This window comes from Bombina bombina, chromosome 2, assembly GCF_027579735.1.
Source record: "Bombina bombina isolate aBomBom1 chromosome 2, aBomBom1.pri, whole genome shotgun sequence".
Lineage (NCBI taxonomy): Eukaryota > Metazoa > Chordata > Amphibia > Anura > Bombinatoridae > Bombina > Bombina bombina.
In genome coordinates, this window is record NC_069500.1 from 361719993 (window position 1) to 361747168 (window position 27176).

At 39.2% G+C, this 27176-nt stretch overlaps 2 protein-coding genes across 2 annotated transcripts in view; one reads left to right on the forward strand and one right to left on the reverse strand.

The window, feature by feature from the left end:
* Positions 1 to 27176, forward strand: part of DENR (density regulated re-initiation and release factor) — a 150305-nt gene that overhangs the window by 22694 nt on the left and 100435 nt on the right. The gene's annotated exons all lie outside the window — the stretch shown is intronic.
* Positions 9339 to 10487, reverse strand: LOC128646959 (hydroxycarboxylic acid receptor 2-like). Its single transcript, XM_053699770.1, is given in 2 exon segments — positions 9339 to 9929; positions 9931 to 10487. Coding segments are annotated over 2 exon segments (960 nt in total). The 3' UTR covers positions 9339 to 9526.

Genomic DNA, 27176 nt, shown 5'->3' on the forward strand with positions numbered 1-27176 from the left:
AATATGGTAGCATCAGGATTATTGGACAGAAAACAACATGCGGGAAGGCAGCAATTAGGAAATAGGGACACTAGAACAGTTAAAAAATTCTGTAGAAAACCGTCAGGTAGAGCTCAGGTATCTGTAGAAATACTACTAAATTACTAAGCAGGGAGCAGCCGGAAATGGTGAGATTTATAGCTGAATTGACCAATAGAACTGCTGCCAAGCCTTAAAGAGACAGTATCCCTTACACTTACCTTCATGATCCCATTCACAGGTAGCACTTTCAGTTACTGAGGTTTGCGTTTCTGGACAAGCATTTTCAGTTGGTTGTTCTAACATTTTGGTCTGGCTACAGCTCCAAGAATCTTTACAGAGGTTCTGGGGGCCCTTTTGTCTGTAATCAGATCTCATGGTAATGGTGTGTTTCATTAAATGGACAATATCTTGGTTCAGGTTCCATCTTTACATTTAGCAGAATTTCACACCAACAGACTGTTGTTGTTTTCTTCAACAGCATGGTTGGAGAATCAATTTTTCAAAGAGTTGTTTGGTTCCTCAGACAAAGGTTACTTTTCTTTTTTTTTTGTTGCCAGTTCAAAAAAGGTTGAAGCTGGTGTCAGCTTGAATACACCTTCAGACTCTTTCTTCAGTTGTTCTTTGGATGGATATTTCAGGTCTCAATTTTGCTCACAGATGCTATTCTGTTTTCACATTAAGCCTCTTCAGCTTTGTATGCTTCGTCATTGGTGCAGGGAACAGTTCAGTCTCTGTCTTAGTAGAGTATATATAGGGGCGCCCATGGTCAGACACAGATAATTAATAGTGCCAAAGGTATGGGCTACAACAGCAAAAGCTGCACAAAAAATAAATGAACAAAAGGTAAACAATTATGTATATTTATCTAGGTGCAATACAATATAGTAAACGTTATATATATGATACATATAGTTCTAGAGTCACAAAAAAAGATGAATGGGGTGATAAATAGTGCACCCAGATGCAGTGAGTAATTTCAGGTCCAGGCAGCTGTCTGTAGGAGGCTCAAGGCCACGATCCAGGATCAAAGATCTGTAAGCAACATAAAGAGACAGAAGCGCCACATGGCCCAGTATTGTTTGAATAAATGAGAAATAATATGTGGTATATTACACTCACATTGCAAGAGCACCCCTGTGGTGCGGAAGGAGCAGGCTGGAGTCAAACAGTCACCCAGCAGACTGGCCTCCGGTGTGTGTTCAACAATCTGTGGGTAGTGTAAAAGCAAAACAACGCCAATATGGCCTAGTAATGTATGATAGAGTGAAAATAGGTATAAAAAGGATGCACTCACATTTGGTAAAGCACCTCTCTTGGTGCATTAGAGGCAAGCTGGAATCAACAGTCACCCAGCAGACTGACCTCCGGTGTAGCAGGAAACTCCAAAGGGTCAGGATACCAAGATGTAGATAGGATTAAAAATGTATGGCAGCAAGTGGTAAGTAATAAACTTACTTTATTAAAAGGATTAAAAACAAGCAACGCGCTTCTCGGCCAACCGGTGGCTGTTTCATCAGGTTTAATACAAAAGAATAAAAAACACTTGCTATATATACCATACAAACCATCCTATACAATATGCAATACCTGATGTGGGTGTAAACCAATTAAGCATGTCATGATGATGTAAACAAACCCTGTGTAACATGAGTATTTGTCCATGAAACAGATTAATAAATGCATATAGTCAATACATATCATAAAGTTGGTGATCATTGCAATAAATTGTCAGCTTAATTCAACAAAATTAAACAAAATACACATAATAAATTAAAAAATAAATAAAGTGAATGATCGTTGTAACATTTTGTCAGCTTATTTTGACAATCAAAATACATTCTCACAGATCATCACATTTATAAGGCCAAGACCTCTTGCTATCAGAAAACGCCATACATGATCTCTAAATAAAATGAAAAAATGATTTATAAGGCTACTCACTGATATTATCTAATATGTGATCACTGTGTTAGAACCATCTAACAGGCGGGCGGCGCAACAAACCTGTTATGTTGAGTAGTATATATGTGTGGATTTAGTGTATATTACTTACTTGTAAACCCGCCAGTCTGCTGGGTGACTGTTTGACTCCAGCCTGCTCCTTCTGCACCAACAGGGGTGCTCTCCCAATGTGAGTGTAATATACCTCATATTATTTCTCATTTACTCAAATAATACTGGGGCATGTGACGCTTCTGTCTCTTTATGTTGCTTACAGTCTCTGTCTTGGTGGCTTATTCACTACCTTATTATGCAAGGGGTTTCTTTTGCTCGTTCTTCTTGGACTTTGATTAGTACAGATGCAAGTCTTTAAAGTTGTAGAGTTGTCTGGGGGTCTCTGAAGGCACAAGGGGTTTGGGCTCCTCAGGAGGCGAGGTTGCCAATAAATATTCTGGAACTCAGTGCCATTTTCAGGGCTCTTTAGAGTTGGCCTTGGTTGAAGAGGGTATCTCATCTCTGGTTTCAATCAGACACTGTAACAGCAATGGTTTATATCAATCATCAAGGGGGAACTCGCAGTTCTCTAGCCACAAGGGAAGTTTCTCAAAATCTCTCATGGGCAGAGGCCAATCTTTGGCTAATTTCTGCTGTACATATTACTGGAGTGAACAACTGGGAAGCAGATTTTTCTCAGTCATCATCAGTTTCTGCATCCAGGGGAAAGGTCTCTCTATCAGAAGGTTTTCAGTAAGATTGTGGATCTTTGGGGACTCCCAGAGATCTGATTTTTCTTGGTTGAACTACATTTTCCCAGGTACTTTGCAAGGTCCAGGGATACTCAGGCAAAGTTTTTGGGTGCTCTAGCAGCTCCTTGATCCTTTCATCTTGCATATGTGTTTCCTCCTCTGGTTCTTCTTCCCAGAGTAATTTTAAAAATCAGGCAGGAGGAATCATCAGTTATTCTGATTGCTCCAGCTTGGCATCACAGGTGTTGGTATGCAAATCTGGTTCAGATGTCCAGTTCCCATCTTTTCCACTTTGGCCAGACCTCTTGTCTTAAGGTCTATTTTTCCATCCAGATCTCAAAAATCTAAGCTTGATGGCTTGGGGATTGAATGGTTAGTTCTTAGACATAGAGGTTTGTTTCTGTCATTGAGACTCTGATTTAGGCTTGTAAGCCTTTGGCGAGAACAATTTATCACAAGGTTTGGAAAACCTTTATTTTTTGGTGTATGGATCATGATTTACTTGTCATTCTTTTAAAATTCCTAGAATTTTGCATTTTCTGCAGGATGGTCTGGATAAGAACCTATCTGCCAGTTCTTTGAAGGAGCAAATATTTGCTCTTTCAGTTTTGCTTCATAGGAAGATTGCTAATCTTCCCGGAATTCATGTTTTTGTTCAGGCTTTGGTTCGTATTAAGACTGTTATTAAGCCAATTTCTCCAACTTGGAATCTTTGTTTGGTGCTGAAGGTTTTGCAGACTTCTCTGTTTGAGCCCTTGCATTAAGTGAATATTAAGCTTCTTTCTTGGAAGGTTTTATACATTTTGGCTATTCCTTCTGCTACAAGAGTTTCTGAATTATCTGCTCTTTCTTGTGATTCTCCTTATCTTATTTTTCATCAGGCTAAGGTGGTTTTTAAGAACCCAATTTGATTTTTTGCCTAAGGTTGTGTTCTCAGACAATATAAATTGAGGAGTTGTTGTTTCTACTTTGTGTCCTAATCCTAAGAATTCTTCAAAAATTCTTCTTCACAATTAGGATGTTATTAGGGACCTGAAGTACTGTGCTACCCTGGATTTCAGACAAACTTCTAGTTTGTTTTTCAGGTTCTAAGAGAGGGCAGAAAGCTACTGCTATTTCTTGGGCTTCATGGTTGAAACCTCCACCTAAACGGATTACTATTCATTCTACCAGATCAGTTGCTACTTCTTGTTTTTTTTTAGAAAGAGGTATCAGTTGACCAACTTTGCTAGGCAGCTACATGATCTTCTTAGCATTGCTTTTCTAAATTCTATTCTATAGTAATGAGTTTATATTTTTTTAGTTCAGTTTGTGTTGTGTTTTTTTGTAAAAAAAAGATGTTATTTGTATCCCGTTCTTATTTTCATTATTTGTGAACTCCCCAGCTTGGGTGTTTGTTCCCAGGAGTAATGGATTATAGACTCTCACCACCAGTATGAATAAAAAACATAATTAATGCTTACCTGATTAATTTCTTTCATGGTGGTGAGAGTCCACAAGACCCCACCCTGTTTTTTTCTTTGGTGTTTATTTTTTCCCTACTATTTTTTTGCTTTTATTAGTTTTTCCTACCTCTTTTGCTTGACTATATGTTAGACTGAGGTGCCAGTAAGGTGGCAGGGTTTTTATAGAGCTCTTGGCGTTTGGGAATCTTTTTCTCCTCCTAGTGGCATGGAAGACTAATTCCCAGGAGTAATGGATCGTGGACTCTTCCCACCATGAAAGAGATTAACTTATCAGGTAAGTATAAATTATGTTTTTTTTTTCAGTACTATTGTGAGATCTCAGTTGCACTAAGCACCAGGACAACATAACACCAGGTTTGGGGATGATAGAAATATGGGCTTCTAATAGTGATAGTCAGAGGGTATGAATAAAATATATTGTTTTGTAACACTACAAGCAAATGAGGAGTCAGAATCTCTTTTAAAGTTTTATAGTATTGATTTGTAGACCCATCTGGTCCTTGACTTTTGCTTGAGGGCAACTCTTCTATTGCCTTTATCACTTCTTGTAATGAGATCAGTTCATCTAGGTATTTCTGGTTGGAAGTTGTAATTTAGGGAGGTTTGCTGAAGCTAGATAATCCCACATTGATTGGTCGCAGTCAGGGTTATTGATTAATTGTAAGTTATATAGGCAAGTCTCTAAATGTGTTCTCAATTTGCTGACTATCATGAGTATATGAATTGTCCAGCCTTTTATTTTTGTGTATTTATGAAGTATGCTTTTTAAATGCCCTGGTGAGTAGCACTCCAGCTTTGTTGCGTTTTTAGAAAAAATAATGTTTGAGAAACAGTGCTTTCCGTTGCTCTTCTTTGTTTAATTAGAGTTAAAGGGACATTAAACCCCAAAAAATTATTTCATGATTCAGTTAGAGAATACAATTTTAAACAACTTTCCAATTTACTTCTATTATACAATTTGTTTTATTTTTCAGATATCCTTTGTTGAAGAAATAGCAATGCACATGGGTGAGCCAATCACACAAGGCTTCTATGTGCAGCCACCAATCAGCAGCTACTGTGCCTATCTAGATATGCTTTTTGGCAAAGGATATCAAGAGAATAAAGCATATTAGATAATAGAAGTAAATTAGAAAATTGTTAAAAATTGCAAGCTCTTTCAAAATCATGAAAGAAAAAAATATGGGTTTAATGTCCCTTTAAGCATGCTTTCTAAAGTAGTTTATATATCTGTTACCCAGTTGATTTTTGTGAGACAGTTCTAGAAGATCTAGGATTGCATTTAGCTCTTTATTATATGTCTTGTTTAGAAAGGATTTTTTTTCTAAATACATTCTTCTCTAAAGACTGCCTTATGGGCTCCCCAGAAAGAGAAATGTGATATATTGGTGATAGCATTAAGGCTACAATATTCTCAGAGGAGTGCAATTCTTCGAAAATGTAGTATGAGGAGGAGAGAGTTGTCCAGTCTCCGAGTGGAGTATCAATCCATGTCAATTCAAGCTCAGTCAGACCATGGTCCCATTGTCAGTTTCTTTTAATATGCAAGCTGTACTGGTCTAGGAAAAAGTAGTAAATGCGGGATAGTGAGGACCAGGAGTTGGAATAGAATGTGTCATTTCTCTGGCTTGGGTGTGGATTTCTCCATGTGTTCACTATTCCAAACCTCTGGTGATAGTTAAGAATGTATTAGAGATTCTGCTGGAGCTGGGGGACCATGATGTTGAACAGCTGAGGAAAGAGTCAATTACTACATTAAAATCCCCCCCCCCCCACCCCCGTAGCAGGGTGCCCTTTCTATATTCATATATTAAGTTTAGTTTTTTTCTTTTTTTCAAAGAAGTTGGGTTGTCCTGTGTTATGGACACATATATTTATTAACATAATGGGTCTGTTATACAATAGCCCTGTTATGAGTATGTACCAGCCCTCTGGGTCAGATATATTTTGTATAATTTGAAAAGGTTGTTCCCTGTGGAGGAGGATTCCCAACCCATACATTTTTCTTTAGAGGAGCACAGTGACGTATTTAGGTTTTGTGCTGCGCTAGGCACTCAAAATTCTGCTGTCCCCCCCACTCTTCCCAAGTTTTAGACCTTTTTTGGCCATAATATTTTTTTTGGTCAGGGTGTTACATGATTTTTTTTTACTGCATTTCCAAAGTAAATGTTCACCAGGGCTTGCAAAATGCTTGCATACACTCAAGTGGGTTGAATTAGCAGGAGTGTGTATGTGTATATATATGCCCCCGCCAATCTGCCATCCTAGGCAAGTGCCTTGTTTGCCTAGGCCAAAATACGCCCTGGAAAGCTATAGCGTCTTATGGTGATGTATCCTTTAAAAAATGTGCTTCCTGAATATAGATAACTTTTTGTTTTTGGAACCAATTAAGAGCCAATAAGTGTTTGAATGGCATGTCTAGGCCTTTTACATCCTGAGATATGATTTTTATCAGTTTAGGAACCATTATGAAGGATTTGGTGTGTAAAAGAAGCATAAATATTGTAAAGGTGATGAGCAAGAGTCCATAATATTAAAGTGGATATAATACATCCCATATGGGACTTACCTGTGGCTCAAGATGTCTAGTGGTATAGGGACCTTACCCCTCAAGGATTAAGGTGGAAGGAGGAATTTGGAGTGGGGGGGACATTTTCAATAACTGAAGCAAACAAACATAAAAAGCATTACGATAACTTGCATAACAATCAAACAAGACAAACAATTCTAGTTCAAATCAGCTAATAGAATGAAAAGTTTTTCTATTGGCTGATTTGAACTAGAATTAAAAACCAGCCAATATAAATGCAAGGGCACCCCTATATAAGGGGGAACCATGCATTCAAACTTCATTGTGCTGCGGTGACAGCATAAAGACGATTGGGTTGAAGAAAAGAAGAGGACAGTTATTGCCCTCCAAAAGAGCCGGATTCAAAATGGTGAGTACAAAAAAATATTTTAGGATAACGTTTTGAAGCAAAAGAGCTAAAATCACTTATGCCCTTTTCAGGGCATCTTTTAGCTTTGGGTTTTTTTTAGCAAAAGAGCTAAAATCACTTATGCCCTTTTCAGGACATTTTTTTTAGCTTAGATTTTTTTTAGGCTAGGGCTTTTACTGGTTGTTTTTTTGGGGGTGTTTGCTGTTAGGGGGTTAATAGAGTAGGGGGTTATTGCTTTGGGGTTAGTAGCGATTTAGATGGGGTTATTGCGGTGGAGGTTTAGGGGTTAATAGAGTTGGGGTTATTGCAGTGGAGGTAGTAGCAGTGTAGGGGTTAATAGAATAGGGGTTATTGAGGTGGGGTAGTGGTGGTTTAAGGGTTAAGTAGAGTAGGAGGTTATTGTGATAGGGTAAGTGGTGGTTTAGGGGTTAATAGTGTAGCAGGTTATTGTGATGGGGTAGTGGCGGTTTTAGGGTTAAGTAGAGTAGGGGTTATTGGGATGGGGATAGTGGTGGTTTAGAGGTTAATAGTGTAGGGAATGGATAGTGTAGGTGGAAAAAGTTTGTCTTTTTTGTGTTTACTGCAACTTTTTTTCTTAGCCAAAGCTCTTTATGAGAACTTTCAAGTTGCATAAAAAGTTTGAGCAGAAAATGCAATTGCTTTAGAGCGATCACAAATACTTTCAACTGGTAATACGAGTGCACTTTTGCGCTCGACTGGGCTCACTAAAAGTATAGGGAGTGCAAATTATCACGAATTTGCACAAAACAAATTCTGGAAATTTAAACTTCACTCCACTTGTAATATGGAGTTAAACGCAAAAAATACTGACTTCTCCTATCCCCATTATGGAAAACAAAAAATCCATGTATTCCAGTTTTTAAAGGTATGCTATTGAAAAAAGTGCATGTTTTATAACCTTACAAATAGTTTGTTCTTGCAAGTGCCATATTTACATATCAGACATGAAAGGACGGATAAAAACAAACATCTGCTTTACCAGTAATTTACGACTGAATTGTAATTATAATCAAATGGTAGTTAACAAGAAAGATAAACAAGTGGCAGCAAAATGCAGCTTTATTATTTAGAATTGATTTCCTTAAACAGACTTAAGTATGCCTCATATTAAAGTTTTTAACGGTCTAAAATATTAAATGTACAATGAAAGAGACTCTATGACCTAAATATGTTTAGTTTAGAGGAGAGAAGGGAAAGAGGTGACATTATAGAAACCTTCAAATATATGAAGTGACTTAAAGTAGAAGCTGAAACATTTTTCTTAAAAAACAATTGCCAAAACAAGGGGTCACATTCTTAAGTTAGAGGGTAGCAGATTCAGGAGAAATGTGAGGAAGCAGTTTTTTAAAAAAAGGATGGTGGATTAATGGAATAAACTTCCAACTGAGGTTGTTAACACAAAGACTGTAAAGAAATTAAAAAATGCCTGGGACACGCATAAGGCTATCCTAAGAAAAAGTAACATGTAATATGGGTAGACTTGATGTGCCTTTTTTGCAGAGGCGTAACTAGAAACCACAGGGCCCAGGTGAGATGGCTGGCTTGACCCTACCCGCCCCAGTACGTTATAAAGTGACCACAGTAGTCAGTGACATGGCCCAGCCCCCCCTGTACTGTATATTAGGGTTGCCACCCGTCCCTTAAAATACAGAACACTTATAAGTTACACATGCTGCAGGGTGTGCAGGGAGGAATATGAATAGTGCTGTCCAGAAACACAATACATGTTCCTCCCTGCACACCCTGCAGCATGTGTAACTCATAAGTGTCCAGGAAAACATGGCTGAGGTGACAACCCTAACTGTATATAGTGGTACTATATAGTGACACTGTTTACCCCCTGCCCCCCATGCTGTAGTAACAAGGTCTGTAATTTGCTGGTTCCACAAACATACATACACACACACATACATGCATAAATACACACACAGTCACATACATACATACACACATAAACACCAATGGGTAAAACAGAAACACTAGCCCCTCTAGTCTGAGACACTAGTAAAGCATCATGTAACACTCACATGATATCAGTGCAGGCAGTGGCAGGTCAACGCCTTTTATTGGAATTTTTTTTTTGTTTTAAGCTGGGCCCCCACCCTCAGGGGCCCAGTCGCTGTTGCGGACTCTGCACCCCCTGTAGTTTTGCCCCTGCTTTTTTGGTTCTTATCTACTGTCAAATTCTATAGATCTGTGAAAAATATAATTTGACATTTATTTTTGTTGTAACTGATATAATACATTTTAAAAGTCCTTGTTATACAAAAATTATACAGAACTTTAAATTAATGTAGCTTAAAAGCATTTTTAGCAAAACTAAAAATTACATCAGGCACAAGTTAAATACTGTTACATATTTATTATAAACCACTTCTTTTCTGCAGTTCCTTTATAGCTGACTATTTGATTGGAAAGTGTCAGGTGTTCCTATGGTTTGATCAAAGTCAGAAGCTGCTTTTTTGTTGCACTTCAGCATCTTTAAGTAAAATGCCCGGAATGTTGGACTTGAGAAGTAATACACCAGAGGATTACAAATACTGTTCATATAAGTGAAGCACACCGTGATATAAAACATTATGTCCACCATTCTGTAGATTGCACAGTTTTTATTCTGGGAAGAATTCCGAAGCCGTACAATTTCAATCCTAGTAGACACACTGGGTAAGAAACATACAGAAAACACTATCACTACCAACATGATGCATTTTACTGCTCTTTGTATCTTAGAATGTCTGTCCAGGTTTCTCTGCCTAAGACTCAGAATGATTCTGTAAGAGCAAAACAGGAGAACAGAGGGGTATGAAAAACTCTAAAATAAACAGATAATCATGTAAATAAGAAGCATCAGGGCATATAGAAAAACTGTCACACATGTTCCCAGCTGAGTGATCTTCCATGAGGATGTAAGAGGTTACCAACATTGTAAAAATCCAAATAAAAGCAACCAAGGCAGATGCAGTTTTGATGGAAGTAAAATTAGCTTTGTTGTGAGGATGGACAACCTTAAAATAACGATCTAAACCAACAAGAGTGAGGAAGAAAATGCTCCCGGCCCTGTTCAGTGCCAACATGAAGAGCACCATCCTACACGGCATGTCTCCATATATCCATTTCTTCTGTCTTAGGTAATAATCAGTCCTGAATGGCAGACATATGATGAGGAGAAAGTCTGCAACTGTCAGATTGACAAGGTAGATTGTACTTGGTTTCCAAGACTTGATGCAGAAGCAAAAGACCCATAAAGAGATGCCATTAAATACTGAGCCCAGCACAAACTGAAAGATCAACACAGGTGGGAGGAAGATGCAGAGTGAATGTTCTTCAAAAAAGCAGCAGTTTGTAAAACTCATGTTTCCAGACATTATAGCCACCATGAAAGACAATGTGACAAACTATCTATAATTGTCACTTGATGAAATGAGAAGCCTTATACAAGATATTTTTAACCCACAGTACAGGAAACCTTTTTACTGAAAAAAGGAGTGACTAAATATAGCTCCAAGCAACCATTGCAATTCAATAGAAACAACAACAGTGGTGAGAATAAAAAGAACAGACGCTCATTAGCTTATACAGATATCGAACAAATAACCAAATGTCAGGACTATTCTTCTTATTGTTTCCTTTTGGAGGTTATCACATTAAGCATTCTGCAAATCAATAATGATGATGTTTGTCCATGGACATAGTAGTACAAGAATAAAATGCTATATTCCACACAGCATTTTATTTTTATGTATTGTTTTATTTGTTTATTAAAGGGATATGAAACCCAAACATTTTCTTTTGTGATTCAAAAAGAGCATACAATTTAAAAAATGGCTCCATTCCCATGGTATTCTTTATTTATGAGATACCTAGGTAGGTGTTTGGGGCACTGCTTGGCAGAAAACAGTGCTCTTGCAAATGGATAACATTCTTGTAAAACTGCTGACATTTAGTGCTCCAGACACGTGCATGCTCCTGAGCTTATGTTCCTGCTTTTTAACAAAATATACCAAGGGAATTAAAAAGGTGCATTCTCCATCTGAATCATTATTTTTTTTCCCAAGCATATAAAGATTTTATTAAGACTTAAAGGGACAATCAACACAAGAATTGTTGTTGTTTTTAAAAGATAGATAATCCCTTAAGTACCAATTCCCCAGTTTTGCATAACCAATGCAGTTATAATTATACATGTTTTACCTCTGTAATTACCTTGTATCTAAGCTTCAGCAGACTGCCCCCTTATTTCAGTTCTTTGGACAGACTTGCATTTTAGCCAATCAGAGCTGTCTCCATGGTAAATTCATGTGCATGAGCTCAATGTTATCTATATGTAACACGTGAACTAATGCCCTCTAGTGGTGAAAAACTGTCAAAATGCATTTAGATTAGAGGTGGCCTTCAAGGTCTAAGAAATTAGAATATGAACCTCCTAGGTTTAGCTTTCAACTAAGAGAACAAAGCAAAATTGGTGATAAAAGTAAATTGGAAAGTTGTTTAAAATTACATGCCCTATTTGAAACATGAAAGTTTTTTTTGGACTTGACTGTCTCTTTAATAGTATTGCAGCATACTTCTGAAAGTAGTATTGTCCTGCCACTTTATTTTACAGTTAATGCTGCATTTCTCTTTTGCATTTAAACAATATCATTTAGTATTAAAGGGACATTATACACTAGATTTTTTTGCATAAATGTTTTGTAGATGATCCATCTATATAGCCTATGCAGTTTGGTTTTTTAATGGATAGTTTTGCTTATTTTTAAATAACATTGCTTTAATTTTAAGACTCCTAACCAAGACCCAAAGTTTGAGGAGAATACCAAGATATACCTACTCCAGCTTAATCCTGTTTGTCTAAAGGGTCTTTTCATATGCAGAGGAAGGGGGAGGGGGGGGAGTATCTGCTTTTTCCCACTTGTAGTGGGCTTTCCGGCTGCTTTTTTAACAGAGCTAAACTAGGAGCTTCTAAGTAAGTTTTATAACTGTTTTATACTGGATTTTTATATCAGTATGTATCTATGCATATTATTCTTTATAGTAGTGTCTATAACATGTAGTTATATGAAAATTGGTGTATACTGTCCCTTTAATGATACTGTAGACCAACCAATGCATTAAAATTTGGGTTTTATTATACACTGCCAGCATTCCACCTTGTGAGATGGGTACATCTTTCTGAGACAACCAGGAGTCAAGTACCAATGGTGTAAAATGTTATCTTTTATCTTGGGCAAATTATTAATCAAGGAGAGGATATGTCTCACCATTTTACCAACAGTACACAATTTATCATATGATAATATTTCAGATAAGATTATGTTTAGCTGGGTGTCTGGTGATATGATAATAAGGATATCATAGTTTGAAAAACCCAGGGACGTGATGTCATATGTGCTTAAAAAGGTTTTTATTAATGAGTTAAAAAAAATTTGGTCTGGTGTATGATACTTAATGAACCCCCCCCTGAAAGGTACCCCCCTTCCGCCGACTCCGCCAACATGTAGCGAGAAATCCATGCTGCGCAATGGAGTGGAAGTGAACCGTTCAGCTGCCCTCCCATAGCGCAACGTGGATGGTTTGCTAATCTGTGTATGAGCCGCGAAAGCCAGCGCCACCCAGTGGTCCTTATTTGATCTTCGCGGCCCTATACGCTCCCAATAGAGGCTGCTCTCCAAGCAGCCTCGGGAGTCAATCAGCAGTCTGGTGCCGGAGTGTCATATCACGTGACTGTCTCTCTTGTCTGGAGGCGAGTTCCTGTCTAGGACTGGTGGGAAGTGAAGAAGAAGAGAGCAGAGTCATGTGTACTGCAGAGGAGAACGGAGAAGAGCTGATGAGAAGAAGGACAAGTGGACTGGTGCTGTGTGGAACTCGAGTGAGAGTCAGAGAGGCTGTGGCTGAGAGCACGCTGCCTGCAAGACGAGGCCAGCCGAGGAGGACCTGCCCTGGATGGTGGTGAAGACAATGGTAATGGTAACTATATAAAAAAATCCTATTTGTGAGCCGGACACCATCTGAGAGTAACTGTATGTGAGTCTAGGTAGCTTGGAGACAAGAGGAGGAAGCACTCACACTGGTACAGAGGCCCATATACCACAGTTGGTTCCATCATTACTACCTTATCCCTGCACTACCCATATCCCTCATCTAAATCCCGAGACAAACCTCCACCTAGCTCTCTCCCACTTCCAGCTATTTTCTGCATTCTTCTGCAACAGGTCAATTTTCTCATTTCTTATCTTCAGCACAAATTACAAAATTTTTATAGCACAATTCTACTGATATACGACTTCCCTGTTCTGCCGAAAAACAGAGCACAAAATGAGGAAATTACAAAATATTTTAACTAGAAACTTGCAGTTACGGGTTTCAACTAAAAGGACATTAAACTGCAGCTGTAAAACCATGCTCAAATATTGCTTACCTGTTCAAAATAGTGGATTTCAAAATATTTTCTTACTGGCCCAATAAAACTTGTAAATGTCCATATTTTAGTAATAAGATTGTGTATTCAGGCTTTCATTAGGAATAAAAAGGTACATGTTTTAGAATGTGAATCAACAGCTTTGATGTGCCAATTTTCTCTTTGGAATATACTTTAAAATGGGAACAAATAGTTAATAGTCTCTGGTTAACAAATCTGCAAACTAAGAACATTACAGCCTAAATACAAAGACTAACAGGATTAACGTATAAACAGTGCTATTAGTAGTGATTACAGTGCTCTGATGTTTTGTTTTTATAAATTATATTTTGTGAATCTCCTGACACACTTGTTGAATCTTTGATGTTTAGACTTCAAGTTTGCCTTATTTATTCATATTCTGTTATTAACAAAGTATTCTGGTGAGAGTGCAGCACTTCAACAATCTTATCAATGTTCAAAGGATAGTGCAAGCTGTGCAGGATTGCTGTCAATCAGCAAAATATGAAATATGCAGCCCAAAATATGGTCCATTTGTATGGACTTGTGATAATGAAATAAAGACCCTTTATGCCAAATAAGTGTGTAGCTGTTTTTAATATTTATATTTCATGTGTTTCATATTCTTTTATAAAAAACAGTCAGTTTTCAGTTTTGTGGTTGCAAAGACATACTCATAATTACTCATATAATTAAAAATAACTGACATATATTGCTTGTGAAGTCAGTAGTTTTTTTAAATACAAAAATAGATTTCTTTCTGAATTACTACTGGAATGGGGGAATTGCAGAACCATATGTGCGACGAAAATGAGTCACATAAATTGAGAAACAGACAACATGTTGAGACCTAATATTGTGGAAATATATTTATTTATTTTTCTCTCCTGTTATTATCTTATCAACTGCCTTGTAATCTTGTATAAACATGTTTATTACACCCCTGTTATTGCCAGGCAAACAGGGGTCAAGTCCTACAAAAAAGCATGGGAACTCACCAAGACTTCCACCCTCCCTGATGACTGATAAAGGGGAGCTGTCCCCTAAACGTCACGTAAATGTATATATATATATATATATATATATATATATATATATATATATATACACACACACACACACACACACACATATATATATATACACACACACACACACACACACATATATATATATATACACACACACACACACACACACATATATATATATATACACACACACACACACAAGCACACATATATATATATACACACACACACACACACATATATATATATACACACACACACACACACACACATATATATATATATACACACACACACATATATATATATATACACACACACACACACACACACACACACACTGTATTTATATGTATATAATCTATACACTTTGGTTAATGAAAGCAAATTAAATAATCTAATGAAGGGTTGAATGGTTGCCTTTGGGCCCGAGAGTCTTCCTCTGTCACAGAGTCTTAACCATTTAAAGTGAAGGTAAACTTTGATGAATGAAAGCCTGTTTTTTAAAAATACTATTAAAAACAGGGGCACTTTCATTCATCAAAGTTTACAAAGCAGCTGTTTTGATTAAAAACTTACCTTTTTTTATTTTCACACCCAGATTAGCTTCCCCCTCCTGGAAATCCTCTCTTCACATGTCAGCAATGACTAATCCGGCTTCCTCCAATCACGGCTTTCCCCCCAGGGTAGTCATTGCCTGAGGCCATGCTGTGATTGGAGGAAGCCGGATTAGTAATTGCCAACGTGTGAAGAGAGGATTTCCAAGAGGGGGAAGCTGCTCTGGCTGTGAAAAGAAAAAAAGGTATTTTAATCAAAATGGCTGCTTTGTAAACTGTTAAAATGAAAGTGCCCCTGTTTTTAATAGTATTTTTTCATTCACCAAAGTTTACCTTCACTTTAAGGTGTAATACTCCTATTTCTGCTGAGGGGAGCTAAATAACCCCAGAGCAAGCCACACAGAAATGTAAGCACCATGTGTGACACACAGTGCAGACAGGGTGATCACACAGCAGGCCAGCTGACAGGCTTGTATTCATTCTATTGTAGGAAGTGTTACTGTCCATTACTAGAGGATCTTACTATCCCTCTAACCAAACTGTGTTCCAGCTCCTCCCAGTGTTTACTGAAGTGTTTCTGTTCTCTCTCCAGAGGGAACTTAGTTTCTCCTGCAAAAATAGTGCAGGAACTCCGTCCCCAAGCTTTCCCCCTCGATTTGACCCCTGCAGGCAAACCTTACTGTGTTTAGCCCTGCCGCTGCAGCCCGCAGCATTCATGGCAATAATGTGTTCATAGTACATTGTAACGGTAACAAACCTAAGGCAGCTGAACTTAAACAAAACAGATGTTTTATAAAACGGTATGGTAAACTAATTACAAATAAATGTTAATGAAGAAACAAGGAGGTCAATTTATTAAATGTCGAGCGGACATGATTTGTCGTAGCATAGGCTGTCTGCATTTAACATTCTTGTAAAATGCTTGTGCAGTGCTGCCCCCTGCACATACGCAGCCGCTAGCAGGGGGTGTCAATCATCCTGATCGTATGGGAAACTTTGGGCGGAGAAAGCAGCATCCGATGCTTATTAAATCTCCCCTATAACCCCTGATTTGCCAAACATGGCCTGCAACACATTTCTCTTCGGCAGCCAGCAGGTTAAAAATGTGACTAAAGCAATGCAGAAAACATATTTCTAGAGGAATGTGGTGACGTCACAGTAGCACATTCCGACGGGTTACAGATTTCTACACTACACCGCTTCACATCTCATGCAGTCAGATTAAATCATTGGCTACTAGGTAGACAGAACTGTTTCCTGCAAAGTCATCAGTCATATTGGGCCTTGGAAGCAACACGCAGAGTATTTAAATGAAGTAACATAACGGAGAATAAATGTTTTTAATGTTAAAACTAATTATTGTCATTGTAGTTTAAAACATTATATGCTGTAATGTTATATTATTATTTTATATGCTCAAAAAATATCATTCATCTGATATTGATATATACTGAGCGTTAACTGCTCTACAAGTAAGCTTTTTGCACGCATCAGGTTGCGTTGCACTCATATTACAAGTTTAAAGTAAACTGTTTTCGCTCGCACGCTAACACAATTGACGTAAAACGACAAACTTAGAATATCGTGCGCACAATAACATAGTCAATGGAGTAAAAAAAGTGGGGGAAAAAACCCTATTCGCACTCAAACACGATCACATATTCTCAAGTGAGCAAACCCGACATGAAAAAACATAAATTATGCTTACCTGATAATTTCCTTTTCTTCTGATGGAAAGAGTCCACAGCTGCATTCATTACTTTTGGGAAATAAGAACATGGCCACCAGGAGGAGGCAAAGACAACCCAGCCAAAGGCTCAAATACTCCTCCCACTCCCCTCATCCCACAGTCATTCTGCAGAGGAACAAGGAACAGTAGAAGAAATATCAGGGTGAAAGGTGCCAGAAGAATAATATAAGGACGCCCCACATAAAATTACGGGTGGGGAGCTGTGGACTTTTTCCATCAGAATAAAAGGAAATTATCAGGTAAGCATAATTTATATTTTTCTTCTTAAATGGAAAGAGTCCACAGCTGCATTCATTACTTTTGGGAAAACAATACCCAAGCTATAGAGGACACTAAATGCCAAGACGGGAGGGTACAAAAGGCGGCCCATACTGAGGGCACCAGGCCTGAACCGCTACCCAATAAAAAACCCTGCTTCGTCCGAAGCCGAGAAAATTTTAAGAGGAAAAGCCCCGAAGACACTGACTCGTAGCTAGTCCAGAAGCCAAACTAGAGACTGCAAACGGACTCGACTGAGCCAACAGTCCTCCAGGAGACACCGTCGCCCAACAAACTGTCCCCCACCGCTCATCTCCACAAATGAACATCACCCGAAACCCCCAAGGGAACAAGGCAAAGGAGAACCAAGGAAACCGAAAGGTCCCCTAATACAAAAAGAAACACCTCCACAAGTGAGCCCAGCTCACAGAGACCCAAAGGGGCCCAAACAGGGAAAGGAGGCCACGCCTATACCAAGTGAAATCCGGGATAAGACCGGGCACAGAGATAGAACAGACATCCTCCAACATCCTGCAAGCACGGAATGCAACTGAAGAGGCAAAGTTCTCCCAGTCTATGATCATAGAATACCAAAGTATTCAACCATGAAAAAGTGTGTAATACACCCAGGTGAAAACCCCTAAATTTGAGAGCACAGAGTCTATAACAGGACGACACAGAGGGTACTTGCAAGGAAGAAGAAGCAGTCAAGCAAGAGAGAGACCGCAAAAGCAACCCCCAGACAGAGGGCACGCTCCAGGCAACCTAAGTCGTTGGACCTACACACAGGTCCCTAAAAAGGGGAACACAAAAACTCAATTGAGGCCCCCCCGAGAAGGAGAGTATACCCTCAGAACCCGAAGGAAGATTAAACCCTCTTCTAATCAATGGAGCAAGTTGAAAGGAAAAATCTATACCCTAGCAGACGAAGGTAACAGGATAGACTCAACAAAGCTCACACATCCAGAGGAGACTGTGACCCGAACGCAGTGCCTTAGACCGCTCAGCCATCCTGACCTGCAGACCCACACCCAGCTGGACCAACCCAGCCTCAGGGATCCAAGACAGGGGAACAAAAGAATTATGAAACAGGTACAGGAATGAGCGTAAGGGTAGCACAGCCATCCCCTCAGAGTACAAGTACAACCCAACTCTGAAAACAGACAACAAGGCCATAGACCTATGGATCAATCAAATAAAGGCCAAGCGAAGCTTCAGCGACTGGAAGTCTCAGGGAGAAAAACAGGTCCGGGCACCTAATAGTTCAGGCAAACCTTACCTAGAACTTAACATCCCAACTGGCCAAAAAGCCAGACACAAGGGAAGGGTATGGATGCATATCCAGAGAATCCAGATATCGAGAATAACTCGAAAGCCCCGACCAAAGGAAGGAACCACACCTAGCTAAAGTCCAACGCTCCAAGGAGCAAGGAGAAGTCATATGAAGTCATATGAGGACAACCAAGGGATACCTCGAGGTCAAAAATAATCCTATTAGCAGGACTAGTCTCCCTATCACCTCCACACAAGCAGAGGACAAAAGGAAGAGAAAGGCACTAAGCGTACCCAGCCCCGGAAAACCCTGAGCTAAACAAAGTCCCCGCAGGGAACAACAATCACCCGGAAACACAGATCCCTAAAATGAGATACACTCACCCAGAGACAATGGAAGAAGACCCAAAGGTCTCTTATAACTCAGACAGACAGTATTCGAGTAAGAGCTGCATCTAGATACACTATAAACAGCTTACGGGTACACATGCAAGGTGTCAAGAGCTGCAACTGGTTGCAAACTGCAAACCTTCCGCATGCTAGACAGCTATCCTGTACAAGCTGTTGGATCAAGCCCAAAAGGACAAACCCAGAGGCCTAAAAATGAAGGCCAAAACCGCTCAATTGCAGTAAGGGGCATTAAGCCCTCTAACCCTACACCACATGGGACAGGAAAACTCTAGGTTCTGATGAAATCAGATGTCAGATAGAGTGACGCAGCGGAAAACTCCCCTGCCCGGCAATCTATGACTGAAGGCTATAAGGACTGAAACAATCCTTCCCACCTCACGGGCCCACAGGTCCTCTCGAATGCTTGGTTGAACATGAAAAACAATGATAACCTGAGCACTCGGCGCTGCTACTGAACCAGCCAAGCAGAACAGCGCCAAGTGTCTGAACAGCCGCAAGACCAAATGAACCCGGCAGGACCAGCCTGCACCTAGGGTCCCAACCAGCAAGCTGCATAAATTCTCCCTCATAGGGAAAAAAAACAGAAAACAGACATTTTTAACATAGGACTAACATGTCCAAAACAACTTCCGAAGAAGTAATAAAGAGTATCAATCCCAGAAGGTTCCCGAAGGAAACAAAAACAAATAAAAGACATCCCATCTGATATAAATAAAATATAAGGCAACCTAGAGGTTAACGCCCAAAAAGACACAGGCCTACCTGCAGGAACAGCCAAACGGAGCCCTATCTTTCAAAACTGGGAAAGATCTCAAACAAATGACAATCAGGAGATTACTTCATCCCCACGTTTAATGAGGTGCACCATTCGAATTAGCAGACTGAAAATCCCTGTATCTGGTAATGATAGGGTCATTCAATAACTAAAAAAAGATGTCTGAGCAATACACGAAGTCGCGCGAACCTGTAACGAAAGGCACAACAATCAGGGACCGTTATACCCACGGGGAACTGTAGAGACCCTCCCCAAGGCGGAAGGCTTGAGACAATAGGGCACGAGCACATTCCCATATAAACGTCTGGACTCTGCAGACAATAGCCAACATTATGTGGAAGCGAAAACATGCTGCAACCTCCGGGGGGAACACGCCACCCTGCATGGAGGAATCAGAAACTGGGTCACTTGCATGTGTAGAAGCATGAATTGGTAGGGAACTCGCCTCTCTGAGGACAGGACCCCCAGAGGCGGATGGCTCAGCAGTCCCTTGATTCCCCGAACCTGAGGAATCAGGCGCTCTGAAATAGCATACGGAACAAAACTGGTTGACATGTGTCAACGAGGCCAATCCGGATTCGTCACCGGACACAGAATCTGAATCTGAAATCAAAATAGTCTCAGTATCAGAATCCTCTGTAACTGAATCTGAAATTAGCACAGTCTCAGCATCAGAATCCTCCATAACTGGATAGAGGATATTTAAATATAGACTAAAGTAGTAAAAACAAAAACGGCACCTGACACCCCCAATGGCTGGGGCACTCACCACCTCCTATGACCAGACCCCTGCGGACTAGGAAATTTCCTTTGCCACACAGTCGGGAATGCGGAAATTTAAAATGGAACGTAACCATGCCCGAACACAAGGTGAACCGTACAGTCCAAAAAAGCGCACCCAACCAAAAGGCTGCGTCACTTCCAAAGGCCTCAATGTTCCAAACCACGAGCCCATAAACATCACACATAAGCAGGTTGAATCACATAACAAACATGATTATAACCCCCCCCTGTTCAATAACCCCCCTCAGGAGATATTCCAAGATACTACAAGAGACTCACTAAGACCTTTATGATAAGTTAGACCTGCAAGGTGGTAGCCTCTCGGGAAAACATTAACATTACACTACATTGATGAATAAAGTAAAATGACACGATCTTACCGGAATCGACGCCGTGGAACAGGAACACGGACTTTCAAGTGTGATGGATAGTAGCATCGCCAATTACTAGTGGGAACCAATACCCAAGCTAGAGAACACAGATTGAAAGGGAGGGAAAAACAAGTTAGTTGGACCAAAACCAAAGGCATGAAGAACTTTTCTTTTATAGGAAGCCTCAGCCGAGGCAAAAGTATCAAATTTGTAGAATTTCGAAAAGTATATAAGGAGGACCATATGGCCGCCTTGCAAATCTGTTCCACAGAGGCTTCATTTTTTAAAGCCCATGAAGATGATACTGCTCAAGTATAATGAGCCGTAATACTCTCATGAGGCTGTTGCCCAGCTGTCTCATAAGCTAAGCGAATAACACTTCTCAACCAGAGAGAAAAAGTGGGAGAGGTGGCCTTCTGACCCCTACGCTTATCAGAGAAAACAAACAGGGCGGAAGTCTGCCGAAAATCTTTAGTTGCTTGAAGGTAAAATTTTAAAGCACGCACAACATCCAAATTATGCAAAACATGTTCCTTCTGGGAAGGAGGATTAGGACAAAAAGAAGGAACAACAATTTCCTGATTAATATTGCGATCCGACACTACCTTAGGGAGAAACCCCAGCTTTAGTACAAAGGACCGCATTATCAGCATGAAAAACAAGGTAAAGGGAATCACACTGCAGAGCCAAAGCTCAGAAACTCTGCGAGCAGAAGCAATAGCAATAAGAAATAAAACCTTCCAAGATAGTAATTTAATATCAACAGAATGCATCGGCTCAAACGGAGCCTGCTGCAAAACTTTAAGAACAAGATTAAGGCTCCAAGGAGGAGCAACCGATTTAAACACAGGCTTAATTTTGACCAAGGCCTGAACAGAAGATTGAACGTCTGGCAGAACTGCCAGACTTTTGTGCAAAAGAATAGACAATGCCGAAATCTGAGTACTGACTGACAAACCTTTCTCCAGGCGTTCCGAAGAAAAGCCAAAATCTGAGGAAACTTTACTCTGTTCCAAGAGAACCCATTTGAATTACACCAAAAAACATAATTTATGAAAGAACTTACCTGATAAATTAATTTTTCATATTGGCAAGAGTCCATGAGCTTGTGACGTATGGGATATACAATTCTACCAGGAGGGGCAAAGTTCCCCAAGCCTCAAAATGCCTATAAATACACCCCTCACCACACCCACAATTCAGTTTAAGGAATAGCTAAGTAGTGGGATGATAATATACAATCCTACCAGGAGGGGCAAAGTTCCCCAAGCCTCAAAATGCCTATAAATACACCCCTCACCACACCCACAATTCAGTTTAACGAATAGCTAAGTAGTGGGATGATAAAATAAGGAGTAGAAAAGCATACAAAAAGAGGAACTGGAAAAATAATTGTGCTTTTATAAAAAAAAAAATCATAACCACCATAAAAAGGGTGGGCCTCATGGACTCTTGTCAATATGAAAGAAATTAATTTATCAGGTAAGTTCTTACATAAATTATGTTTTCTTTCATGAAATTGGCAGGAGTCCATGAGCTAGTGACGTATGGGATATAAATACCCAAGATGTGGAAGTCCACAGAAGAGTCACTAGAGAGGGAGGGATAAAATAACAACAGCTATTTCCACTGAGAAATTAAATCCACACAATAATTAAGTTTTTCACAAAAAAATTAAATCAAAAGCAGTAGAATCAAACTGAAACAGCTGTTGAAGACCTTTTTCTACCAAAGACTGCTTCAGAAGAAGCAAATACATAAAAATGGTAAAAACAATAAAAGTATACAAAGAAGACCAAATTACTGATTTGCAAATTTGATCAACCTAAGCTTCATTCTGAAAAAGCACAAGAAAAGGCGACTGAGCTTAGTAGAATGAGCTGTAAAACTCTGAGGCGGAGCCCGCCCTGCCTTGAAATAAGCCTCGAAAAACAAAAATCTTTAATCAGGAAGCCAAAGAAATGGCAGAGGCTTCCTAACCTTTTCCGGAGTCAGAAAAACAGCAGATAGACTAGAAGTCTTCTGAAATCCTAGTAACTTCGATATAGAATTATAAAGTTCTTACCACTTTCAAAGGATGTAAAGAACTCTCAAAGAATTCTTTAGGATTAGGACACAAAGAAGGGACAAAATTTCTCCACAAAAAGAAAATTCCATATATTTGAATACTGCTCTTTCATATGTATGTATTGGGTACTTATAAAGTGGGTCTAATCACCCGTAAGGGACTCAAGACGCTGCTCAAATAATCGACCTCGGAAGGATGAAAGGCCGGGAATCGAATCTGCAACTCTCAGGTTGCTACAGAGCTCAGTCACAGTGCATAAGCATGCTGAGCTATCTGTCCAACTTTAATAAAAGAAAAGTTTAAGCTAATACCAAGATACCATCCAAATAAGGAAACCCCACAATACCCTATTGTCTGAAGACAGAAAGAAGGGCACCAAGAACCTTTGAAAAGATTCATAAAGCTGTCACTAAACCAAATGGAAAGCGACAAATTGGTAAAGCTTAAAAAGAAAATCTCAGAATCCACAAGTGGTCTGAATGAAATAAAATATGAATATAAAAAAACCTCAAAAGCAAAAAATGTTAAAATCCAGATTTGAAAAGGATTATTAACATACGGCCAGATTACGAGTTTTGCGTTATGAGCGGCTCGGTAATAACTTGCAAGTTATTTCCACCGCTCACCTTTAATATCGCTGCTATTACAGGTTTGCAAAAACCCGGCGTTAGCGGGCAATATGGAAGCGTTGAGCTCCATACCGCACACAAATACCAGCGCTGCTTTGAGCTGGTTTTACGTGCTCGTGCACGATTTCCCCATAGACATCAATGGGGAGAGCCGGCTAAAAAAAAGACTAACACCTGCAATAAAGGAACGTAAAGTTCCGTAACGCAGCCCCATTGATTCCTATGGGGAAAGAAAATTTATGTTTAACCCTAACACCTTAACATAAACCCTGAGTGTAAATACCCCTAATCTGCCGCCTCCGACATCACTGACACCTACATTACACTTATTAACCCCTAATCTGCTGCCCCAACATCGCCGACACCTACATTACACTTATTAACCCCTAATCTGCCGCCCCCAATGTCGCTGCCACCTACCGACACTTATTAACCCCTAATCTTCCACCCCCAACGTCGCCGTTGCCACTATACTAAAGTTATTAACCCCTAAACCTCTGGCCTCCCACATCACTAACACTAAATAAATATATTAACCCCTAAACCTAACCCTAAGTCTAACCCTAACCCTAACACCCCTAACTTTAATATAATTAAAATAAATCTAAATAAAAATTATGATTATTACCTAAATAATTCCTATTTAAAACTAAATACCTATAAAATAAACCCTAAGCTAGCTACAATATAACTAATAGTTACACTGTAGCTATCTTAGGTTTTATTTTTATTTCACAGCTAAGTTTGTATTTATTTTAACTAGGTAGAATAGTTAGTAAATATTTATTAACTATTTACTAGCTACCTAGTTAAAATAAATACAAATTTACCTGTAAAATAAAACCTAACCTAAGTTACACTAACACCTAAAATTACACTAAAATTAAAAAAAATACATAAATACAATTAACTAAATTACAAAAAAAAACAACACGAAATTACACAAAATAAAAAAGAAATTATAAAATATTTAAACTAATAAATCTAATCTAATAGCCCTATCAAAATAAAAAAGCCCCCCCAAAATAAAAAAAACTAGCCTACACTAAACTGCCAATAGCCCTTAAAAGGGCCTTTTGCGGGGCATGGCTCCAAAGAAATCAGCTCTTTTACCTGTAAAAAAAAAATACAAACAACCCCTCAATAGTAAAACCCACCACCTACATAACCAACACCCCCAAAAAAAAACTACCTAAAAAAAAAAACCTAAGCTCCCCATTGCCCTGAAAAGGGCATTTGGATGGGCAATGCCCTTAAAAGGGCATTTAGCTCTTTTACATTGCCCAAAGTTCCAAATCTAAAAATAAAACCCAATAAATCATTAAAACAACCTAACACTAACCCCCGAAGATCCACTTACAGTTTTTGAAGACCGGACATCCATCCTCAACGATGCCGGGAGAAGTCTTCATCCAAGCGACAAGAAGTCGTCCTCCAGATGGACAGAAGTCTTCATTCAGACAGCATCTTCTATCTTCATCCTTCCGACGCAGAGCGGCTCCATCTTCAAGACATCCGGCCCGGAGCATCCTCTTCTTTCGCTGGTTTTTCAAGAATGAATTTTCCTTTAAATGACGTCATCCAAGATGGCGGCACTTGAATTCCAATTGACTGATAGAATTCTATCAGCCAATCGGAATTAAAGGTTAAAAAATCCTATTGGCTGATGCAATCAGCCAATAGGATTGAGCTTCAATCCTACTGGCTGATCCAATCAGCCAACAGGATTGAGCTTGCATTCTATTGGCTGTTCCAATGGTGGGTTTTACTGTTGGGGGGTTGTTTGTATTTTTTTTTACAGGTAAAAGAGCTGATTTCTTTGGGGCAATGCCCAGCAACAGGCCCTTTTAAGGGCTATTGGCAGTTTAGTGTAGGCTAGGTTTTTTTATTTTGGGGGGCTTTTTTATTTTGATAGGGCTATTAGATTAGGTGTAATTAGTTTAAATTTTTGATAATTTATTTTTTATTTTGTGTAATTTAGTGGGTTTTTTTTTGTAATTTAGTTAATTGTATTTAATTAATGTAATTTTTTAATTTTAGTGTAATGTTAGGTGTTAGTGTAACTTAGGTTAATAACTATTTACTAACTATTCTACCTAGTTAAAATAAATACAAACATAGCTGTGAAATAAAAATAAAACCTAAGATAGCTACAATGTAACTATTAGTTATTTTGTAGCTAGCTTAGGGTTTATTTTATAGGTAAGTATTTAGTTTTAAATAGGAATTATTTAGGCAATAATAATAAGTTTTATTTTGATTTATTTTAATTATATTAAAGTTAGGGGGGTTAGGGTTAGACAGACTTAGGGTTAGGTTTAGGGGTTAATATATTTATTTAGTGTTAGTGATGTGGGAGGCCAGAGGTTTAGAGGTTAATAACTTTAGTATAGTGTCGGCGACATTGGGGGCAGCAGATTAGGGGTTAATAAGTGTAGTTAGGTGGCGGCGATGTCGGGGGCGGCAGATTAGGGATTAATAAGTGTATGTAGGTGGCGACGACATTGGGGGCAGCATATTAGGGGTTAATAATATTTAACTAGTGTTTGCAATGCGGGAGTGCGGCGGTTTAAGGGTTAATATGTTTATTATAGTGGCGGCGATGTCCGGAGTGGCAGATTAGGGGTTAATAATTTATTTTAGTGTTTGCAATGCGGGAGGGCCTTGGTTTAGGGGTTAATAGGTAGTTTATGGGTGTTAGTGTACTTTGTAACACTTTAGTTATGAGTTTTATGTTACAGCTTTGTAGCGTAAAACCAATAATGACTGACTTTCAGTTTACAGTACGGATCTTGTAGTTATAGGCTGTACCGCTCACTTTTTGGCCGGACAGGCAAACTCGTAATACCGGCGCTATGGAAGTCCCATTGAAAAAGGACTTTTTAAAAAGTGCGGTAGTTACGTTGACCTGCCATGAGTGTGACATGATGCTTCACTAGTGTCTCTGACTACAGGGGTTAGTCTTTCTGTTTTACCCATTGGTGTTTATGTGTGTATGTATGTGACTGTGTGTGTATTTATGCATGTATGTGTGTGTGTGTGTGTGTGTATGTGTATGTATGTGACTGTGTGTGTATTTATGCATGTATGTGTGTGTGTATGTGTATGTATGTGACTGTGTGTGTATTTATGCATGTATGTGTGTGTGTATGTTTTTGGAACCAGCAAATTACAGGCCTTGTTACTACAGCATGGGTGGAGGGGGTAAACAGTGTCACTATACAGTACCACTATATACAGTATGGGGGGCTGGACTATGTCACAGACTAATGTGGTCACTTTATAAAGTACTGGGGCGGGTAGGGTCAGGCCAGCCATCTCACCAGCAGATTAAAGACTGTGTCACTGACTCACTATATACAGTACTGGTGGGTTAAACAGTCTCCCTATATACAAGTAATAGGGGGTCAGACCATCTCACAGACTGTGGGCACAGGGTACCTCCTTTTCCAGACATGTAATCTGATTCACATTTTATTTCTGTGTTAAATGTTAAATAAAAAAAGATATGTATCAAATTCACTTTTTTTGAGGGGTAATTTTTCTTGCACCTGGGCCCTGTGGTTTTTAGTTACGCCTCTGGCGTGACGGACAAAAACGTGTGTGGTACAGCTATACCTACAAGACTCGTAATAGCAGTGGTAGTGAAAAAGAGCCATAACGCTGCTTTTTCACTCATAACGCAAAACTCGTAATCTAGCCGATAGTTAATAGGAAGACTA